Source organism: Danio rerio, chromosome 2, assembly GCF_049306965.1.
Source record: "Danio rerio strain Tuebingen ecotype United States chromosome 2, GRCz12tu, whole genome shotgun sequence".
Classification (NCBI taxonomy): domain Eukaryota; kingdom Metazoa; phylum Chordata; class Actinopteri; order Cypriniformes; family Danionidae; genus Danio; species Danio rerio.
The window spans coordinates 53,083,151-53,104,264 of record NC_133177.1 but is presented as its reverse complement, the minus strand read 5'-3'; the positions used below and the strand labels follow the sequence as shown (position 1 = coordinate 53,104,264).

Genomic DNA, 21,114 nt, shown 5'->3' with positions numbered 1-21,114 from the left:
GTCACCATGGTAGCGCGCCTCTCCGGAGAGCGCGCTCGCCTGCTGCTGAACTGTCTGAGAGAGCTCGACAGCAAGTTAGTGGTCCCACTGAAATATTTTCAGAGGCTCCTGGGGTATATGGCTTACGCTGCGGCTGTCACGCCGCTCGGATTGCTCCATATGAGACCACTTCAGCATTGGCTTCAAGATCGAGTTCCGAGATGCGCATGGCATGCGGGCACACACCGAGTCTCTGTTACTGCGCTGTGTCGCCGCACCCTCAGCCCCTGGAACGACCCCTCGTTCCTGCAGGCCGGTGTGCCTCTGGGACAAGCGTCCAGTCATGTTGTTGTTTCGACAGATGCTTCCAGCACAGGCTGGGGAGCCGTGTGTCGCGGGCATGCAGCTGCGGGCCTGTGGGTAGGTGCCCAGCTGCATTGGCATATCAATCGCCTAGAGCTGTTGGCAGTGTTCCTTGCTCTCCGCCGTTTTTCTCCGTTGCTGGAGCAGCAACACGTGCTGGTCAGGACGGACAGTACGGCGGCGGCGGCGTATATCAACCGCATGGGGGGTATGCGCTCTCGCCGCATGTCTCAGCTCGCCCGCCGTCTGCTCCTCTGGAGTCACCCGCGGCTGAAGTCGCTGCGCGCCATTCACATCCCAGGTATGCTCAACCGTGCAGCCGATGTGCTCTCACGGCAGCAGATTCACTCTGGAGAATGGAGACTCCACCCCGAGTCTGTCCAGCTGATATGGGCGCAATTCGGGGAGGCCCAGATCGATCTGTTTGCTTCCCCCGAGAACGCTCATTGCCAGTTGTTTTACTCCCTGACCGAGGGCTCTCTCAGCACGGATGCACTGGCCCACAGCTGGCCTCGGGGCATACGCAAGTATGCCTTTCCCCCAGTGAGCCTGATCGCGCAGTTAATGTGCAAGGTCAGGGAGGACGAGGAACAGGTTCTGTTAGTTGCGCCCCTCTGGCTCAACCGGACCTGGATATCAGAGCTCTCCCTCCTCGCGACGGCCCTCCCATGGCAGATCCCTTTGAGAGAGGACCTACTTTCTCAGGGACAAGGCACCGTCTGGCACTCTCGTCCCGATCTCTGGAACCTCCACGTGTGGTCCATAGACGCGAGGAAGACTTAGGTAACCTGCCGCCTGCGGTGGTTGATACCATCACTCAGGCTAGAGCCCCCTCTACGAGGCGCGCCTACGCCCTGAAGTGGAGTCTATTCACTGAGTGGTGTGTCTCTCGCAGAGAAGACCTCTACTCTCAAGGTTTACGTTGCCGCCATCTTCGCTCACCATGACGCGGTGGCTGGCGGCACCGTGGGAAAGCATAACCTCATCATCCGGTTCCTCAGAGGCGCTAGGCGAATTAATCCAACTCGCCCCCCTCTCACGCCCTCTTGGGATCTCGCCCTCGTTCTCACGAGCCTGCGATTTGATCCCTTCGAGCCACTCGATACAGTATCTTTAAGATTTCTGTCCCTGAAGACAGCTCTGCTGGTCGCGTTGGCCTCTATTAAGAGGGTCGGGGACCTGGAGGCATTTTCGGTCAGTGACTCGTGCCTGGAATTCGGGCCGGAATTTTCTCACGTTATCCTGAGACCCCGCCCGGATTATGTGCCCAAAGTTCCTACCACTCCCTTTAGAGATCAGGTAGTAACCCTGCAAGCGCTGCCCCCGGAGGAGGCAGACCCAGCCCTGTCCTTACTTTATCCAGTTCGCGCTCTGCGCATTTATGTGGACCGTACTCAGAACTTTAGATCTTCTGAGCAGCTCTTTGTCTGTTATGGCGGACGGCAGCAGGGAAGTGCCGTGTCTAAACAACATTTATCCCACTGGATTGTGGAGGCCATTTCATGTGCTTATTTGAGCAGAGGTCAGCCGCGCCCCCCGGGAGTGCGTGCGCACTCCACTCGGAGCGTTGCATCCTCTTGGGCGTGTGCGCGCCGCGTTTCTTTAACAGACATTTGTAGAGCTGCGGGCTGGGCGACACCCAACACATTTGCAAGATTTTATAATCTGCGAGTGGAGCCGGTTTCCTCAAGGGTGTTAGGGACCTTTGGTGATTGAGGAAACAACTCGGTAGGTGTTGTACACGGTTGCTGTTCCTTTGTTCCCTAACACGGAGAGATGTGCACCCTCCTGTCTGTCAGTAAAGTTCCCCATTCAGTGAGCCCTGCAGATTCCTCCGAGGCCCCCAGCACTGACTCAGCGGAGGAGTCACTTGCTGGCCCACTACGTTGTAGGTCTGCCCGCTGGTCAGCCCGCGTCTTGGGTATAGGTGCCTGCTATGGCCGATCCCCGCTGGTGATCCCCATATGCTTTTCCGCCACGGTTAAGTTCCCCTCCCCTGGGTGGACCCGTGCTTTTCCTATCTGCTAACCACCTTCTTATGCGCACTCCCCCTTCTCAGGGTTAGTCCATATGTAATTCCAGTTGTTTTCCCTATTGGGTGCGGATGGTCTCCGCAGCGTCCTCCCTACTGGGATGGCACGCTTCCCAACGTACTGTCGTATATTCCTAGAATTATCTAGATGCTAGCGACTCCCAAAAAAATATACCTATTCCGTAAAGCTTCTTTTGAAGTGGGATAAGTTAGGGCCAAGGGGCACGTTGGAGGACCGCGCCTCTCATAATCTTGGTGCGTCACGCTTGCCTGACCGCTCTCTCATGATGGGTGTTGGTAAGGTGCAGTCATTATGGCGCTTTCAATTTTTTAGAACATCAAATCCACTTATAGTGCTGGAGGTCCCCCCGAAGGGGAACGTTCGAGGTTACTAAAGTAACCCTTCGTTCCCCGAGGAGAGGAACGGAAGCACTATACTCCGTCGCCATAATGACTGTCCCTTAGCTGTTAAAAGTCTCTTCAGCTTAAAAAGGATAGCGTCTGCTGGCGCCAGGTGTGCTTATATGCTCAGTTAATTAAGCCTATGCAGTACACCTGCGCAGGCTTGCGCTGCCAATTCATTCTTAATTGGCCCGTTCAATACTCTTTCAGACGAGTAGCTTCTGAACCGAATCTCCCATACGTGGATTTAGAACATCAAATCCACTTATAGTGCTTCCGTTCCCCTCCTTGGGGAACGAAGGGTTACTTTAGTGACCTCCAACGTTTGTTCTGTAGACTATTGAGAAAAATATATAGCTTAAAGGGGCTAATAATTTTGTCTGTAAAATGTTGTTTTAAAACTAAAAATTGCTTTTATTCTAGCCGAAATAAAACACATAAGACTTTCTCCAGAAGAAAAAATATTATCAGACATACTGTGAAAATTTCTTTGCTCTGTTAAACATAATTTGGGAAATTATTAAAGAAGAATACAAAAAAATCAAAGGGGGGCTAATAATTCTGACTTTAACTGTATTTATATATACTCACCGTGTTGCTTGTCTCCTAAAGAAGATCTATACATCTCTCTGGTGTAGCTCTGTTGGTTATTATGAGAAAACAGATACTTGATCCTGTTCATCAGTTCTGTGATCTCTGACTGGTTGTTCATGAGTTTGCTGCAGGTGTAATTTCTTCTTCCACATTTCTCCAGCAGCTGCTCCAGAACAGAGTTGTTTTTCAGGTCATCTATTATAGAGTCACACTCTTCCTCTTGCTCATAGGTGAAGAGAATAATGACAAATGAAAGAACTCTGTCACCAAAAGTTCTCTGTAGCCATTCAATACCCATTTCATCAGTATCTGTCAGCTGACCCAGTCGCACAACAAATATGAAGGCGTGTATTTCATTTTCACTCAGTTGACCAATATAGTGACTGAGTGTTTTGAGATCAGCATTATGTGAGCCAATCATGTTGATCACTGAGACCTGATGTTCTGATATCTTCCTCTCTACTGGAACAGTTATGGGATATTCTGCACTAAGACTGAGTTGTTCTTCTCCAAGCAGAATGTTGTCTCTTCCAAACTGGACCGCCTCAGAACATCCAAATACTGTGACAGTCAAATCTGGATCACCATGATCTAAAGTAAAAAAAAATTATAATTTTTGGAAAATCAAGTATTTATTAACTTAAACTAAATTAAAACAGTGCTTATTAGTAGAATTCCATACCCATGTTGGTGTGAGAGGAATTCTCACTTTGATTATCATCAGGTTTCAAGTTAATCTCTTCTTCTACTGGTTTCACATTTTCCTGTTGAAAAAGATATTTGTCATATTTTACAATTTCACAGGTTTGTACAAGTACACATTTCATATACTTGTAAGTATACCAGTATTTAACAGATTTATTGTACTGCTGGAACTCAATGCAAAGGATGTTGCAGAACTCAAAACCAGTTCGAATCAGATTCGGAAACTGGGCGCCAAATTGTCTCAAGTCACTGAACTAGCTTGAGGGCTTATACCATCACGATAACAGAGCGGCAATTGACTTGAATAGCTGCATCAATACTTTGGCCGCAGATGTTCTGGTACCCTTCAGCTAACTAGTAAATGATTAATAAACTAAACAATAGGGCTTTACAGGATTTTCAGCGGGAACCGCCTCACAGGACTTTTGAATGACTCCTGGTCATGCGTTAGTCATATGGGACATCCTGCCAGATGTACAATTTCGTAGAGACAAAGAGATCTCTAAAAGAAATTAATGCATACGAATGAAAGACAATCTCTTAAAATGTTATAACTAAGGCAGATGTTTCTTTGAATAAAATGCCATAGTTTTTCTCATACGCTGTGTTTATTCCAACCAACCAGGTTAATCAATGTGTTGTTTTAACCTTTATAGCAGATTAAAATGATCTGTATGTGTCTGAAATGTATGATGTCTGGTATTAAACGAAAGCTAGTGACATTTGCAATACGTTAGTGTAAATGAAAAACTACTAGTACAAATAGTATTTGTCTTGTAACATTTGATGTAAGATAGTTTCAATCTTGCAAGAGTTTTACCACGTGAAATCCTCATGCAGTCTGTTAATGATTGACCTTTCCTACATCGATACGGGGCGTGGCCCCGCCCTTCATGGCAACTGCTCATTGGAAGACAGTGCCATGGGCATGGACCCAAACAGGTCACTTAAAAACACCCTGCAACTAAGAAACTTTGATTTTTGCATGTTTTGGCTTGCGCATGCTATTGGTTTCTGCCCTCGTTCGCTTGCTCGGACACCGCTCTGCCTTGCGATTAAGTCACAACGAACTTCCTATGCAAACCCCTTAGGTTTCGGGACCGCCTAAACCGCACGAACTTCCGAAAACCAACTCTCAGCAGTCTGTCACCTCGGTAAACCAGAACGACCCACTCACGAGCGAGGGAATCCCAAGGACGTCACAGAAGCCACCAGCCAATCAGGAGCACCGTGTTTCCTCAAGGCCAGTTGGCGAGGGAAATTCAGGACTTCAGCAAAAAGGGCACAAGTAACAAACTAACGTTGTCTCTTGTTGATCTGGTGCAGATTGATCTTAAGCAGTTAAAGATAAGCCATATCTCTGCTTTTGTGGTTTCTCAGGTGTTATTCTAAGATATTGTAAGAAATATTAGAATTAATTTGGGACGGTTGTTCAACTCATTTCACATCCTCAACTGCCGCTGTGTGTATGTGTGAATGTGTGTGTGCACTTGTTTGTTGTTTGCTTATTACGTAGTTTCATGTATCGTAGTGTAGCTTAATAAATCTTTGTTCTCATTTTGTAAGAACTGTGTTCTTATTTATGTTCTTCTAAGTCATTGCCTCGAGCAGTAGATCTTGTTACCTTGCTAAAAGTTACATAATACTGTGTTAATGAAAAAAATATGCATGTACTCACTCTTCAAGTATTCTGTTGTCTTCTAACTGTTTCTTATCTTATTGTAAATTGTCCCGGTATTAAGTACCTTGACGTAGCGCCTTGACATTTTTGAGCACTGGATGAAATTGTTCTGCTTAACTGAGCTGAATATTTGCACGTATTCACAGCCCATGTAACCTTGAGTATGATGTATAAAAGCTGGGGATGCCCCAGTCTTCTTCAGAAGAGAGCAATAAACTGTTTGATTCACATCTCTCAGTTTTTGTTGCCTTCCTGGAGCTCCAGCTTACTGAGAGAACACACAGACGATCTGCAATTTATCCCAACAACCTGATGACCCCGACGTGATGAAGCTGATCAGGTAAGACATGAATTTGGTTTTGACTACCTGATTAGTTTCATCACTGAACTGAGTGTTCAGGAAGCTGGCAAGACATGAATTTGGTTTTGACTGCCTGATTAAGCTTCATTACTGAACTGAGTAATCCTTGGCTGGGATTTTCCCTGACAAGCCAAGAAGAGCGCGCTATACAAAAGTAGAACGATCATTCTGTGTGTTTTCTAGTAAGTATTTACTAACATGGGTGGTTCATACCCCAAGCCTGAGATAGGGGAAAGCCCTAAAGACCGGATGTATCGATGTGGGTGGGTATATTACACTAATCCCTGATTAGATAATCTAGCAGGGTGGACTGAGGCACAAGCGATGCGCCCCCACCCTAGAGATGGGTTGTTCGACCCCCATGTGCTAAAACGGGCTCACAAATTAATTTATGAAAGGGGAGGAGATCCCGAATGGGACTATGATTATATGAGAAAGGGTTATGAGATCTGGATGAAGATGATGAGTGTGTGGAATCATAAACAAAATATTAACCTACCAAAAGAGGTAAAGAAATTAATCGCGAAGCCTCTTAAAGGCTCAGCATTAAAGATTGAGGTAAAAAGAAAGGAGACACCCAAAGTGCCTCCAGCCCCCGTTGTTACTGTTCCCTCAGTTAAAGTTACTGTTCCTACTCCTACCCTCTCTTCCCCCTCTCCTTATGTGGGGCAAGGAAAGGCACAGCAGAGGATGCCTCTGTATCCTGTACAAGAATTAGAGGGGCTTCGCACAGAGAAACCAGACCAATCAGGTCTCAAAGAAAGTGGGACATGCAGAAGTAACCCCTCCCTCCGCAACACAGCTCAATACACAGCATTCATCGTCCCAGAGAAGGGTTGGTTATGAACACGTTTTGACTTCTACTGCCAATCTGACTGTGAAAAGCCTGACTGGCCATAGTCATATTGCTGCTGCCCTCCATCACATGTTATCACCATTTAATGATGAACTTTTGGTTGAACAACATGACTGTTTGGAGGAAATTAATGCTGTCTGCTCCATAAGATCTGATCTGGCTGAAAGACCACTACAACATGGACAAGTCATTTTTGTAGATGGCTCTTGTTCAAAGCCACAAGATGGCGTCTACCTATGTGGTTATGCTGTGTGTGCACTGCCTGATCAAGTTATAGAAGCCCGCCCTCTACCTTTTAAATCAGCACAAGCGGCTGAACTGTATGCCCTTACTTGAGCCTGCATATTATATGCTGACAAACCAGTTACAATCTACACAGACTCTAGATATGCCTTTGTTGTGGCACATGATTTTGGTGCCATCTGACAATCTAGGGTATTTATTGCTGCTGATGGTAGACCAGTGTCCCATCATACCCTCATAACTGATTTAATAACAGCCTGCCCTCTTCCCTCTTAACTGGCCATTGTTAAAACTCAAGGCCATTCGAAGGAACACACTGATGAAGCCAAAGGAAAAAACTGGTTGACCGGCATGCTAAATTAGCAGCACAACAGCCTTTGCCTGAGGACTCTATGCACGTTTCCTTGTTGTTTACAACCTCGGCTTCGGGGATGCTCCCTGACATTGATTTGGCCATGTTACAAGCATCAGCCACTGAAGAGGATAAGTCCTTTTGGGACGGCTTTTCTTCAATGTTTGATGAAAAGATGGGTCTATGGCACGACAACATGGGTCGCTATGTCTCCCACATGTGGCACTGTCATTTCTATCTACTGGTTTGCATGGATAAATTTTCAAAATGGGTAGAAGCTTTTCCCTGCTCAAGGTAAAATGCACAAGTGGTAACACAGAAATTGATCTCTGAAATTATACCTAGATATGGGATCCCACAAAGCATCGATTCAGATAAAGGAACACCTTTTACGTCAAAGGTAACGCAACAATTGGCAACTGAATCAAATATAAATTGGCGTTTCCACATACCCTATCATCCACAATCATCTGGATTTGTGGAGAGAACTAACAGAACCTTGAAAGGAAAGACAAAGAAGGCTTTAAGACAACACGGTCATAAAGATTGGGTAAAAATTTTACCAATAGTACTAGCAGATTTGAGAATGACACCACAAGCAAATTTGAATTCTTTATCACCATATGAGGTGGTCATGGGAAGACCTTTCCCTCTCCCAAGGGGGCAAGGGGGAATTATGGGAGTGGGTATTGAGCTTTCTAACCACATGTCAGAATTTTCAGCTGCCCTAATTCAGAAACTCAATCAGTATTGGGAAAGTGTAACAAAGAAACACCCAGTAATTCCACTTGAAGCAGCACACCCTTTCCAGATAGGGGACAAGGTGCTAATAAAAGATATAAAACCCCAGAAAGATTTAACTGACCCCAAATATGAAGGGCCAGCTGAGGTTCTGGCTGTTACACGCACTGCTGTATTAAAGGGCACCTTTGGTAAAAAATCTACTTTTCAAGCTGTTTGGACAGATCTGTGTGTTGGTATAGTGTATAGACCGTCATACTGGGGTGATATGAACACACACAGTGCTTTTTTTTCAATTTAACTACAAAAAAAGGGTCGACCAATTGGAGCTGTTTTCAAACCGACCGCACCATTACGTAGGTGTGCGATCACCCTGCCCACCTAATTGATTGACAGCTGCGCGTATTAACATATCCTGAGTTTGTCGTTTCCGCCATTATCTGCATGTGAGTCGAAACGATGCCACCGAGAGAACACCCTTGTGCTATTTTTGGATGGTAGGCTCAGCACAAGAGCCTTCACCGTCTTCCTGCAAATGAGCAACAGAGGCTTAAGTAGCTGAGTTTTATCTTTGAAGACAAGGTGCCTGAAAATGTCCCAAAACTGTTGTATGTTTGCGCTAACCACTTTAGCGTAGACTGCCTTGAGAACGCGAGACAATACAACTCCGGATTCGCAAGTAAATTGTTTCTGAAAACTGGATCAGTTCCCACAATACGTGATCCTGGCTCACTTCAAGTAAGTATTACATTTTCTGTACTACTAGTCTTAGCATTCTAATAATGTTAAGCCGAAATGAATAGCATCTGCGGCTAAAGTAGCTTCGGATGTTTGTTTGCCAGTGTTTACTGCTATTGTGCTTTTCTAAAACAGTGTAAATACTCGAAGCTGTAAGTAGTAATGTGTACATGAAGGGGGTTTAGCCATTAGAAACAGAAATCGTAGAAAAATAGAAACATTGTAATAAGCAGTACCACTGGCTACAGCTAAAGTTTGTTGTGTATGTGGGATGTTTGTAGTACTGTAATGGTAAGCCGAAATAAATAGCATCTGCGGCTAAAGTTGCTTCGGATGTTTGTTTGCACGTGTTTACTGCTATTGTGCTAATGTGCTTTTTGCTTTTGTGCTTTATTGTGTAAAGTTTGTTTTGTGTATGGGATGTTTGTTGTAATGTGGATACTGTAATGTTAAGCAGAAATGAGTAGCATCTGCGGCTAAAGCTACTTCGGATGTTTGCGCGTTTACTGCTATTGTGCTTTTCTAAAACAGTCTAAATACTCGAAGCTGTAAGTGGTAATGTGTACATGAAGGGGTTTTAGCCATTAAAAACAGAAACAGTAGAAAAAATTAAACATTGAAATAAAGCAGTACCACTGGCTACAGCTAAAGTTTGTTTTGTATGTGGGATGTTTGTTGTAATTTTTTCACTGTACTTGCACGTGGTCTGCAGTTGTTTACAATAAGATCGGTATGTTTTTAGCGAAGAAAGGTCATTTTAAAAAATGTATGTTTTCTTACAAAGGCCACGGCGTCGACACAGAGCAACAAGGTGGATGTTGCTTGCCAGACAGAACCATTTCACACATTTTTACACAGTGTTGGTATGCAGTTGTCGTTTAGGACGCTTCAGGCCAAATGCAGGAGTACAAGTAAGTTAAAATTTCTTAGTTTATTTTAAGTTGCTGCATTAGAAACGTGGTTTACTATCTTTATAAACATGCAATGAGATTAATCATAAAATTACACTATAGGTGTCCAGACAACAGTATCCAGTTTTGAACTGACTGTACCATTAGCGTCCTCTACTGCGTTAATGACTTCGACACCCCTCAAACATTCATTAAAAAGACCTCGTCTGGAGCTGGAGGAGGAGGAAGAAGAAGAAGCCGAAGAGACTCTAACAGAGTCAAAAATTATAGCCCAAGACTCGGATGTGACATTTGACCCTCAGAGGAATACACATCTGCAACTGAACCAACAGACTTGTCGTGAGTTTATGTATTATGTAAATTATTTGCAAGATTGTGTATTGTCATCATAACATTCATCATCTTTTTTTACTTATGTACATGTGTATATTTATTTTTACAGAATCCAAGTATGCCCAGTTCATAACATAGCCAAGTTCATTGTCTATGAAACATGCCTCATGGAGCTCTTCAGTGACTGCCTAGTGTGTCAGAGGTGATGTGATGTAAAGTCACAAAGGCTTGGGACATTTCCAGCGTATGCTCGAGTGACGTCACTGACGTCACTGTCTCCGTTCGGTCGCCTACTGCGTGTGCTTGAAGTTTGGACTCGCTATTTAAATCTTAATCATAAAACTCTTCCTCATTCGCTAAGTATTTGTCTCTCCTACTTAGGGTGAACAAACCCTTAATACATTTATACAAACAAAACTGCTTTAAAACGGTCTGTCCCTTGAGCATCCGCCTGTTGTTTGTAGCTTTAGCCTGCTAGCACCGCTGGTCAGCTAAAGCTACCGTCCTCTTTTACCATACACTTTTGACTAACTGGCTTTGCTCTTTAGCCCGTAAAATGTCGCTTGCGTTTCTGTCCTTGTGTGCAGGAGAAGCATCGATGGAGGCGTTGGAGCTGGAAGAAGTGGAGTCCCAGATCCGGGCACTTCTGATGAGGCGGACACGGCTACGGGAACAACGGGCGTCGCTTATTGTGCCTAACGCTAAGGCCGCCTCATCATCTAAGGTACGTGGAAATTACAACCACATCATTCCCTCTACCTCAACCCCGCGTCCTTCTCTGTCCAGGCCCAGCGCACCCAGGGCGCGGCTCGCCAGGCGTCGTTTACGCCGACACCCGGCTACCACGGCGCCTGGGTGAAGCCGCGTAAGGTGCTTGCCAGATCCCGGGGCAGAACGTCTCCTCCTCCTGTGTTCGAGATCTCCACGGAAAACCGCTTCTCCCCTCTCCGCGAGTCAGGTCCCGATGTGGCCATCATCGGTGACTCGATCGTTCGTCACGTCTGTGCCGCCTCCTCAAAAGGTAATAAAGTACGTACTTTCTGCTTTCCTGGTGCCCGTGTGAGAAATATTTCTACACAGATTCCAACCATCCTGGGCGCTGCCGAGAGCCCTGGTGCCGTTGTCCTCCACGTGGGGACAAACGACACCGGGCTCCTGCAGTCGGAGATCCTGAAGAAGGACTTCAGGAGCCTGATCGAGACGGTTCGACGCACCTCGCCCGCCATGCAGATCATCGTTTCTGGGCCGCTTCCTACCTACCGCCGAGGAAATGAAAGGTTCAGTAGACTTTTTGCTCTGAATGAATGGCTATTAACATGGTGTAAAGAACAGAAATTGCTCTTTGCTAATAACTGGAATCTTTTCTGGGAGCGTCCTAGGCTCTTCCGTGCTGACGGCCTGCACCCCAGTCGAGCCGGAGCTGAACTCCTGTCGGACAACATCTCCAGATTACTTCGCACCATCTGACTAGCAGGTAAAAGTTCACAAAATTCACATTATAGCCACATAGACTCTTGTTTGTCCCACTTAAACATCAGTAACGCATATATGGCGAATCCTATAGAGACTGTGTCTGTTCCTCGTATTATTAGATTAAGAAATAAACGTACTGTGTGCTCCAGAAAAAATCTATTAAGAATCAAACCAGAAAAACCAGTAGAAAGTGAAAATACAAATTTCGTAAAGCTTGGTCTCCTAAACATCAGGTCACTTGCACCTAAAGCACTTATCATAAATGAAATAATAACAGAAAACAATCTTAATGCACTCTGTCTCACTGAAATCTGGCTGAAACAAAATGACTATATTAGCTTAAATGAAGCAACTCCTACAGGATTCTTATATAAACATGAGGCTCGTCAAACTGGTCGTGGTGGTGGAGTTGCATCAATCTTTAGTGATTTCCTTAATATTAATCAGAGAAAAGGACTTATGTTTAGCTCCTTTGAAGTATTAGCGTTTAATGTTCAGCTTCCAGATACTATGCAAAAACCTATGCTATCACTCGCTTTGATCACCATATATAAACCCCCAGGACCCTATGTCAATTTTCTAAAAGAATTTTTTTATTTTATTTCTGACTTACTAGTCAAAACTGATAAAATGCTAATTGTAGGTGACTTTAACATCTACATAGATGACACTAACGATACATTAGGGCTCGCGTTTATGGATTTAATACACTCACTTGGGATAAAGCAAAACATTGTGGGTCCAACCCATCGCTTAAAGCATACTTTAGATCTAATTCTGTCTTATGGAATCGAGGTTATTGATGTAGACATTATACCACAAAGTGATGATATTACAGATCACTACCTCTTACTATATAAGCTGCGTTTACCTGAAATCAGCAAACCCGCTCCAATACTCCACCCTAGTAGAACTATTGTTCCGTCAACCAAAGATGAATTTATAAATAACTTACCTGATCTCTCTCTATTTCGTAATGCACCCGCAAACTCAAATGATCTTGATGTAGTAACCAGCAGTATGGATGCCATCTTTACTAGCACACTAAATACTGTGGCACCCATCAAATTAAAAAAGGCTAGAGAGATTAAAACTATACCATGGTATAATAGTCATACTCGTGCGCTCAAAACAGCAACCCGCGCCCTGGAACGTAAATGGAAAAAAACTAATTTAGAGGTCTTTAGAATTGCGTACAAAAACAGTATGTCCAGCTATAGGAGGGCTCTAAAATCTGCCAGGACCGAGCACCTTCGCAAACTGATAGAAAATAATCATAACAATCCTAGATTTTTATTTAACACCATTTCTAAACTAGCAAATAATCGGTCATCCTTGGAACAAACTGTTCCACCGCAAATTAGTAGTGATGACTTCATGAATTTTTTCAGTGATAAAATAGAAGCCTTTAGACAGAAAATAGGAGATGCCAAACTTTCTGCACCGGCTTATACTCCAAATCCTGTAAATATTTCATTGAATCATAATAATAACCTGCACTGCTTCAAAATCATAGAACAGGAAGAGCTAGATAAAATTATAAATAGCTCTAAACCAGCTACGTGTATGCTGGACTCAATTCCAACAAAATTACTGAAAGATCTGCTACCTGCTATAGGAGAACCTCTTCTTAACATTATCAACTCTTCTTTATCTATAGGCCATGTTCCAAACTCTTACAAGCTAGCTGTTATTAAGCCAATTATTAAGAAACCGCAACTAGACCCCAACAACTTAGCTAACTATAGGCCTATTTCAAATCTTCCATTTATGTCTAAAATACTAGAAAAAGTTGTTTCCACTCAATTATGCTCTTTTCTGCAGACGAACAATATTTTTGAAGTGTTTCAGTCAGGTTTCAGGGCTCATCACAGTACAGAAATCGCCTTAGTGAAAATAACCAATGATTTACTCTTAGCTGCTGACCGAGGGTGCGTCTCGCTATTAGTTTTACTCGATCTTAGTGCGGCATTTGACACCATTGACCACAATATCCTCATAAATCGCTTAAAGTCTACAGGTGTCCAGGGACAGGCTCTACAATGGTTTAAGTCATACTTAACTGACCGCTACCAGTTTGTGAATATTAATGGACAGCCTACACAAGTCAGCCCAGTAAAGTATGGGGTGCCTCAAGGATCAGTTTTAGGCCCTTTGCTGTTTACAATTTACATGCTACCTCTGGGAGACATTATTAGAAGACATGGGATCAGCTTTTACTGCTATGCAGATGATACTCAATATATATTTCAACTAAACCTGACGAGACGTCTGAACTGTCTAAACTAACTGAGTGTATCAAAGACATTAAAGACTGGATGACCAACAATTTTCTTCTCTTAAACTCCGACAAAACAGAATTATTACTTATTGGGCCTAAATCTTGCACACAGCAGATCTCGCAACTCAATCTACAATTAGAGGGATACAAAGTTAGCTTTAGCTCTACTATAAAAGATCTGGGTGTCATATTAGACAGCAGTCTAACTTTTGAAAACCATATATCCCATGTCACAAAAACTGCCTTCTTTCATCTGAGAAATATCGCTAAATTACGAAATATGCTCTCCATCTCAGATGCAGAAAAGCTAGTCCATGCTTTTATGACTTCGAGACTGGATTACTGTAATGCTCTATTTGCTGGCTGCCCAGCATCCTCTATTAACAAACTTCAATTAGTACAAAATGCAGCAGCCAGAGTTCTGACCAGGTCTAGAAAATATGATCATATCACCCCAATTTTATCCTCCTTACACTGGCTGCCTGTTAAGTTTCGTATTGAATTTAAAATATTACTTCTCACCTATAAAGCTCTAAATAATCTACCAAGCGCAGGCGCTGGCCGAGCTGCACGAGGGCGGGTCTAACCCAAGCTTATTACATGAGCTGCGCACCGCGACCGACCCGACCCAACCGCGATGTTGACAAAGTTCGCTTTCTTGACTCGCCCATATCCCAGGCTGGCCTGTTCGGCGACACCGTCGGTGAATTCACCCAGGAATTCAAGGCGGTGAAAGAGCAGTCGGATGCGATGGGCAATGTCATCTATCGGCGTGGCCGTAAGCCCGCTCTGCCTGCCGAGCCATCCACCTCCGCTGCTCCTCGCCCAGGGCGCCCACCAACGAGTGCCAAGCGCGCGCGGCGTACACCTCGAAAGCAGGCAGCCCCCCCTGCCCAGGGCGCCGTTAAGTCCGGCAAACGGACCGCGAAGCGTCCCTGAGACAGGCCATCCGGAGAAGAGGAAACTTGCTCTCTCCTCCAGCTCTTCCACGGGACCCTCTTGCTTCCCGGATCAGCACACCCACTCCGTGCTGCCCCACCGCTGGTACGTCAGCGATTGTAGCGATGACTCCATTAGTGAGGGCTCTGCCTGCCAACCGAAGGGGAACGTTCGAGGTTACAGAAGTAACCCTTCGTTCCCCGAGGAGGGGAACGGAAGTGCCATACTCCGTCGCCATAATGACTGTCCCTTAGCTGTTTGAAAGTCTCTTCAGCTTAAAAGGATGGCGTTTGCTCGCTTCAGGTGTGCTTATATGCTGGGATAATTGGCGATGCAGCACACCTGCGCAAGCTTACGCTGCCAATTCATTTTCATTCATTGGCCCGTTCAATACTCTCCAGACAAGCGGCTTCTGATCCGAATCCTCCCATTCGTGGATTTCAATCAATCCACTCTATGGCACTTCCGTTCCCCTCCTCGGGGAACGAAGGGTTACTTCTGTAACCTCGAACGTTCCCTTTATCGTTTGGACCAATCATTAAAATCTGGAGTCCATCCAATCCGCCAAAAGATTGAACTCTAGGCAGGTGCGGTGGGCTTTATTTTTCGGACGTTTAAATTTTTCATCTCATACCGACCAGGTTCTAAGAATGTTAAACCTGACGCACTGTCTCGAATTTTTGATCACTCCGAGCATGCATCTCCTGAAGCCATCATGCCACGCAGCATTTTTATCTCTGCTATCACCTGGGAGATTTTGATGGCCAGGTTTGGCTCATGACATAAGGGATTTTGTGTTGGCTTGCTCAGTTTGCGCTGTTTCTAAGACTTCCATTCAACACCCCCCCAGCCCCTCCGGGCTTCTTCAACCACTGTCAGTGCCATCGAGACCCTGGTCCCATATTGTGCTAGATTTCGTTACAGGTCTCCCCCCTCCAACAGGAATACGGTGATTTTGACAGTAGTGGACCGGTTTTCGAAAGCCTCTCACTTTATTCCTCTGCCCAAATTACCATCAGCCAGGGAGACAACGGCTGCTGTCATTGACCATGTCTCTCGTATTCATGGCCTCCCAACAGATGTGGTTTCTGACAGGGGGTCTCAGTTCATCTCTAAATTTTGGAGAGAATTTTGTCATTTACTATGGGGGCGACTGTTAGTCTTTCTTCTGGTTTCCACCCTCAGAGTAACAGTCAAATGGAGAGAGCCAACCAAGATCTTGAACGCATATTACGAAGTTTAGTCTCTCAGAATCCATCCTCCTGGAGCCAGCAGCTCTCATGAGTTGAGTACGCACATAACTCATTACCAGTGTCTGCCACAGGCCTGTCTCCATTTGAGTGTAGTTTAGGGTACCAGCCACCTGCTTTTCCCAGTCTGGAATCTGAAGTCGCGGTCCCCTCTGCCCACGCCTTTGTCCAGAGGTGTCGACCTACTTGGAACAGGGCCAGACAGACCCTCCTTCAAGTAGGTTTGTGCACCAAGGCTAAAGCCGATCACCACCGGTGTATGCCTCCCGTTTATGTTGTCGGTCAAAAAGTGTGGCTTTCATCTAGAACCATCCCTTTCCTCACCATTTGTAATAAACTTGCATCTAAATTCATTGGCCTGTTTTCTGTCATCAAGATCATTAGTCCGGTGGCAATCCGCCTTAAACTTCCTCCAGCGTACAGGAGAATTCATCCCGTTTTCATGTCTCTAAATTAAAGCCCGTTTTTCATACGGCCATTAATCAGTCCATTGTTTGTCCTTGTTCCTGTCTGTTGTTCCCCAGTATCCTTCGCTGTCCGTTTGGTGTCTTCGTTGTGGTCTGTGGCTCTCTTTTGTTTTGAACATCTGTTCTTGCATTTGGATCCTCTCTGTCTAAGTGTCGTGACACTGGCATTTAAACTGTGATATATTGTTTTTAAAATTCATTCTATCATTCATTCATTTTCCTTCTGCTTACTCCCTTATTTATCAGTGGTCGCCACAGCGGAATGAGCCGCACCCCAGTACTGGAAAACACCATACACTCTCACATTCACACACACTCATACACTACGTGGTTTATTTATGATTTAGATTTATGAAATTTAGAGAGGATCACGTGCTTATGATTGCTTGCAGCCGGCCCCACATTATTCAATTTATGATTCACCAATCAGACAATAGCTAAGTCACTATAAATACCCTAAGTTCCCCTCCTTCCACCCCTACTCCTCCTCCTTTCCCAGATGGGTGGCACAGTAGCCCAGTGGTTAGCACTGTTGCCTCACAGCAAGAAAGTCCACTGGTTCTAGTCCTTACCAAGCCAGCTGATGTTTCTGTGTGGAGTTTACACGTTCTCCCCGTGCTCACGTGGGTTTCCTCTGGGTTCCCCAGTTTCCTTCCACCGTCAAAAAACATGCAAGCTAAGTTAATTGACTAATATAAAATCGACACCATAGACATGCTCCTAGTAAATAGATATATTTCTTAATAGCAATTACTATCTGTTCATTAGCCACTACAGCAGGGGGTTCTTGAGATCTACCTGAGCTCAAACTCCCCTCTCCCCTTGCAAACAGGAGTGAGCCCCAGGCTCGAGGATCTTATAAGCTCAGGACTCTCTCCCGGGACAGCATGCCAAACTAGCTTTATAATCAATCATCAGCTAAGTGTGAACTCTTGAAGGTCAATTTAGTTTATCCAATTCACCTATAGCGCGTGTCTTTATTTTTAGCTGTGAGGGAAACCGGAGCACCCAGAGGAAACCCACATGAACATTCAAACTCTATACAAGAATGTCTCCTGGCCCAGCTGGGATTGGAATCAGTGTCCTTCTTGCTGTGAGGTGACAGTGCTAACCACTGAGCCATTGTGCCACCTCATTTCTAAAAATTAGCATCAGTAAAAATGATTCATGTGCAATCATTTTGTTGTTTAGAAGTGACCAATAATCTGTGAGCAGTATTTTAGATTTAGATTTAAATTTATTTCTCCAGGCTTCCGCTTCAAGCAGGGATCAAACTAACATTTCCACCATGGGGGCAGGTGCTCTAATGAGAAGGCTACTCACCCCAGATGGCCTATAACCTAAAGTAGATATGGTAAAACCACAAACAGAAATAAATTCAAATGAAGATCCATGAGAGTGAAGTTACCTTTTGTTCCTGTCCTTTATCAGTTTGTTCCAAGCTCCCTAAAGGCAGCATGTTTGTTTCACCAAGGCTTGTTTCTATTTCTGCACCTTAATCGCATGAAACAATAGTACAATATTTATTATATCAAGAATTTCTGATTCTATCCAGGAAAACATTAATATGTACAGTTGAAGTCAGAATTATTAGCCCCCCTGAATTATTAGCGGCCCTGAATTATTAGCCGCCCTGTTTATTTTTTACCCCAATTTCTATTTAATGGAGAGAAGATTTTTCCAACACTTTTCTAAACATAATAGTTTTATTAACTAATTTCTAATAACTGATTTACTTTATCTTTGCCATGATGACAGTAAATAATATTTGACTAGATCTTTCTCAAGTCACTTCTATACAGCTTAAAGTGACTTTTAAAGGCTTAACTAGGTTAATCAGGTTAACTAGGCAGGTTAGGGTAATTAGGCAAGTTGTTATGTAATGATGGTTTGTTCTGTAGACTATTGAGAAAAATATATAGCTTAAAGGGGCTAATAATATTGTCTGTAAAATGGTGTTTAAAAACTAAAAACTGCTTTTATTCTAGCCGAAATAAAACAAATAAGACTTTCTCCAGAAGAAAAAATATTATCAGACATACTGTGAAAATTTCTTTGCTCTGTTAAACATAATATGGGAAATTATTAAAGAAGAATAAAAAAATCAAAGGGGGGCTAATAATTTTGACTTCAACTGTATTTATATATACTCACCGTGTTGCTTGTCTCCTAAAGAAGATCTATACATCTCTCTGGTGTAGCACTGTTGGTTATTATCAGAAAACAGATACTTGATCCTGTCCATCAGTTCTGTGATCTCTGACTGGTTGTTCATGAGTTTGCTGCAGGTGTAATTTCTTCTTCCACATTTCTCCAGCAGCTGCTCCAGAACAGAGTTGTTTTTCAGGTCATCTATTATAGAGTCACACTCTTCCTCTTGCTCATAGGTGAAGAGAATAATGACAAATGAAAGAACTCTGTCACCAAAAGTTCTCTGTAGCCATTCAATACCCATTTCATCAGTATCTGTCAGCTGACCCAGTCGCACAACAAATATGAAGGCGTGTATTTCATTTTCACTCAGTTGACCAATATAGTGACTGAGTGTTTTGAGATCAGCATTATGTGAGCCAATCATGTTGATCACTGAGACCTGATGTTCTGATATCTTCCTCTCTACTGGAACAGTTATGGGATATTCTGCACTAAGACTGAGTTGTTCTTCTCCAAGCAGAATGTTGTCTCTTCCAAACTGGACCGCCTCAGAACATCCAAATACTGTGACAGTCAAATCTGGATCACCATGATCTAAAGTAAAAAAAAATTATAATTTTTGGAAAATCAAGTATTTATTAACTTAAACTAAATTAAAACAGTGCTTATTAGTAGAATTCCATACCCATGTTGGTGTGAGAGGAATTCTCACTTTGATTATCATCAGGTTTCAAGTTAATCTCTTCTTCTACTGGTTTCACATTTTCCTGTTGAAAAAGATATTTGTCATATTTTACAATTTCACAGGTTTGTACAAGTACACATTTCATATACTTGTAAGTATACCAGTATTTAACAGATTTATTATACATATATGGGCTAGTTACACAAGACGGCGCCTATGAGCTTCGGAGACACAAGTGTGTGTGTGGTCACTTCCGGTTGTATAGAACTATAAAGGAAAAAGTGAAGATTTCACTTTTTCGTTGCCAAAATGAGCATGTTTAAAATAAAATAAAAAACATTTAAAAAGAAGTTTATCAGCGACAGAAGAGTACATCCTTACTACATTGCTGAATACATCAGTTCACTAATTTCAACTATACTCTTCCCACACAGAGAGATTGGGATCATCGATCAAGATGTTCCATCCCAGAGACATCTCTGACTACAAATTGATAGAATCACAAGCGGTACAACATGTACATGTATATGTTCATAAGTGTAGTTATATATTTTGTTAACACACTAAAGACTCATTGTATTTTATTATTAGGATGTACATTGCAGCATTGTGTTTTGTAATGTAATATCTGTGTATTCAATCATATATTGTGGTTAACAAGAAAAAGAGACTCAACTGATAATGAGAGAGTTTTCCTTATGCGTGTGTTATGCTGGTATGTTAAATAATATTTAAGAAACACTAATGCTGTAGGGAACAATTATATATTTAAAGTTTTAAGATTATTTATTGTATTACTACTATATTACTGTTATTTCTATTTACAATCTGTGATATTATACATCTCATATTGTAAAGTGTGTGCGTATATTGAGAGCTTGTGATCTTGACTGCTATGTCTGTTGAAAGGAGAGACAGAAAAGACTCAGCTGATATTGAGAGATTGCCATATGTGTGTGTTATGCAAGAGCGAAATAACACCACCTCAGCATGACCCTGTTTGTGACGCTCCTGTAATTCCTGTGACGCTCCTGGGACAGACGAGTCGCTGAGACTGCAGCCCTGCACAAGACGTTTGGCCAGTGGAGAAATTAAAATGGTGGTGCTCAACTAAGGTTTTTTCTTCACTCTCGCCAATTTTTTTCCCTCTCCACTGTTGCCACTAGCTTGCATTGTTTGGGATCGGTAGAGTTATCCATCGATGTATTTGGTGCTCAGTGTTTAGGCCCTCAATAGTGACCAATAAACCACACTAAACTGAACTGAACTTAAACAATAAATACTAAACTACACTGTTTCAATTTACTATGATCTTTTATTTTATCTTTTAGCTGCTTTAACACAATCTACACTGTAAAAGCGCTATACAAAAAAAAGCTGAATTGAATTGAATGTTTGTGTGGAGCTTCTTTTTAATAATAATAGAAAAATTATTATAACACAATGCAGAGAAGGGTGATGCTGTGGCGCAGTGAGTAGGACAATCGCCTCACAGCAAGAAGGTCGCTGTGGTTTTAGCCTTGACTGGGTTAGTTGGCGTTTCTGTGTGGAGTTTGCATGTTCTCCCCGTGTTC

General features: G+C 43.4%; 3 protein-coding genes and 1 long non-coding RNA gene across 9 annotated transcripts in view; 2 read left to right on the top strand and 2 right to left on the bottom strand.

Moving 5' to 3' along the window:
* LOC141378929 (uncharacterized) overlaps positions 1-21,114 on the top strand; it is a 173,873-nt gene that overhangs the window by 69,187 nt on the left and 83,572 nt on the right. The window lies entirely within an intron of this gene.
* si:ch211-209f23.7 overlaps positions 1-21,114 on the bottom strand; it is a 160,629-nt gene that overhangs the window by 65,872 nt on the left and 73,643 nt on the right. The gene's annotated exons all lie outside the window — the stretch shown is intronic.
* The window catches only part of LOC101882419 (upregulator of cell proliferation), a 113,513-nt gene that overhangs the window by 44,555 nt on the left and 47,844 nt on the right, over positions 1-21,114 (bottom strand). For all 3 annotated transcript variants that reach the window (XM_021468097.3, XM_073930600.1, XM_021468098.3), the window contains 5 exons: positions 19,541-19,622; positions 18,856-19,449; positions 18,110-18,195; positions 4,053-4,134; positions 3,368-3,961 (listed from right to left, as the gene is read on the bottom strand). In XM_021468097.3, the coding sequence (XP_021323772.1) occupies positions 3,368-3,961; positions 4,053-4,134; positions 18,110-18,195; positions 18,856-19,449; positions 19,541-19,622 (1,438 nt within the window). The remainder of the gene's footprint in view (positions 1-3,367; positions 3,962-4,052; positions 4,135-18,109; positions 18,196-18,855; positions 19,450-19,540; positions 19,623-21,114) is intronic.
* Positions 8,815-20,835, top strand: LOC141378923 (uncharacterized). Of its 2 annotated transcripts, XM_073930902.1 has the most exons (7): positions 8,815-9,958; positions 10,061-10,297; positions 10,401-10,493; positions 10,879-11,015; positions 11,078-11,568; positions 11,671-11,765; positions 19,975-20,835. In XM_073930902.1, the coding sequence occupies exons 4-6, from the start codon at positions 10,890-10,892 to the stop codon at positions 11,756-11,758; spliced, it is 705 nt and encodes a 234-aa protein (XP_073787003.1). In that variant the 5' UTR covers positions 8,815-9,958; positions 10,061-10,297; positions 10,401-10,493; positions 10,879-10,889; the 3' UTR covers positions 11,759-11,765; positions 19,975-20,835. The 2 variants fall into 2 exon arrangements, with proteins under 2 accessions (XP_073787003.1, XP_073786998.1); XM_073930897.1 differs by lacking the exon at positions 8,815-9,958 and having other exon boundaries at positions 10,270-10,297; positions 11,078-11,765.

Coding starts and splice junctions, on each gene's coding strand:
- LOC141378923 (XM_073930897.1), top strand. CDS start 10,890: ATGGAGGCGTTGGAGCTGGAAGAAGTGGAGTCCCAGATCCGGGCACTT. Junction 11,016..11,077: donor AGGCCGCCTCATCATCTAAG/GTACGTGGAAAT, acceptor TTCTCTGTCCAG/GCCCAGCGCACCCAGGGCGC.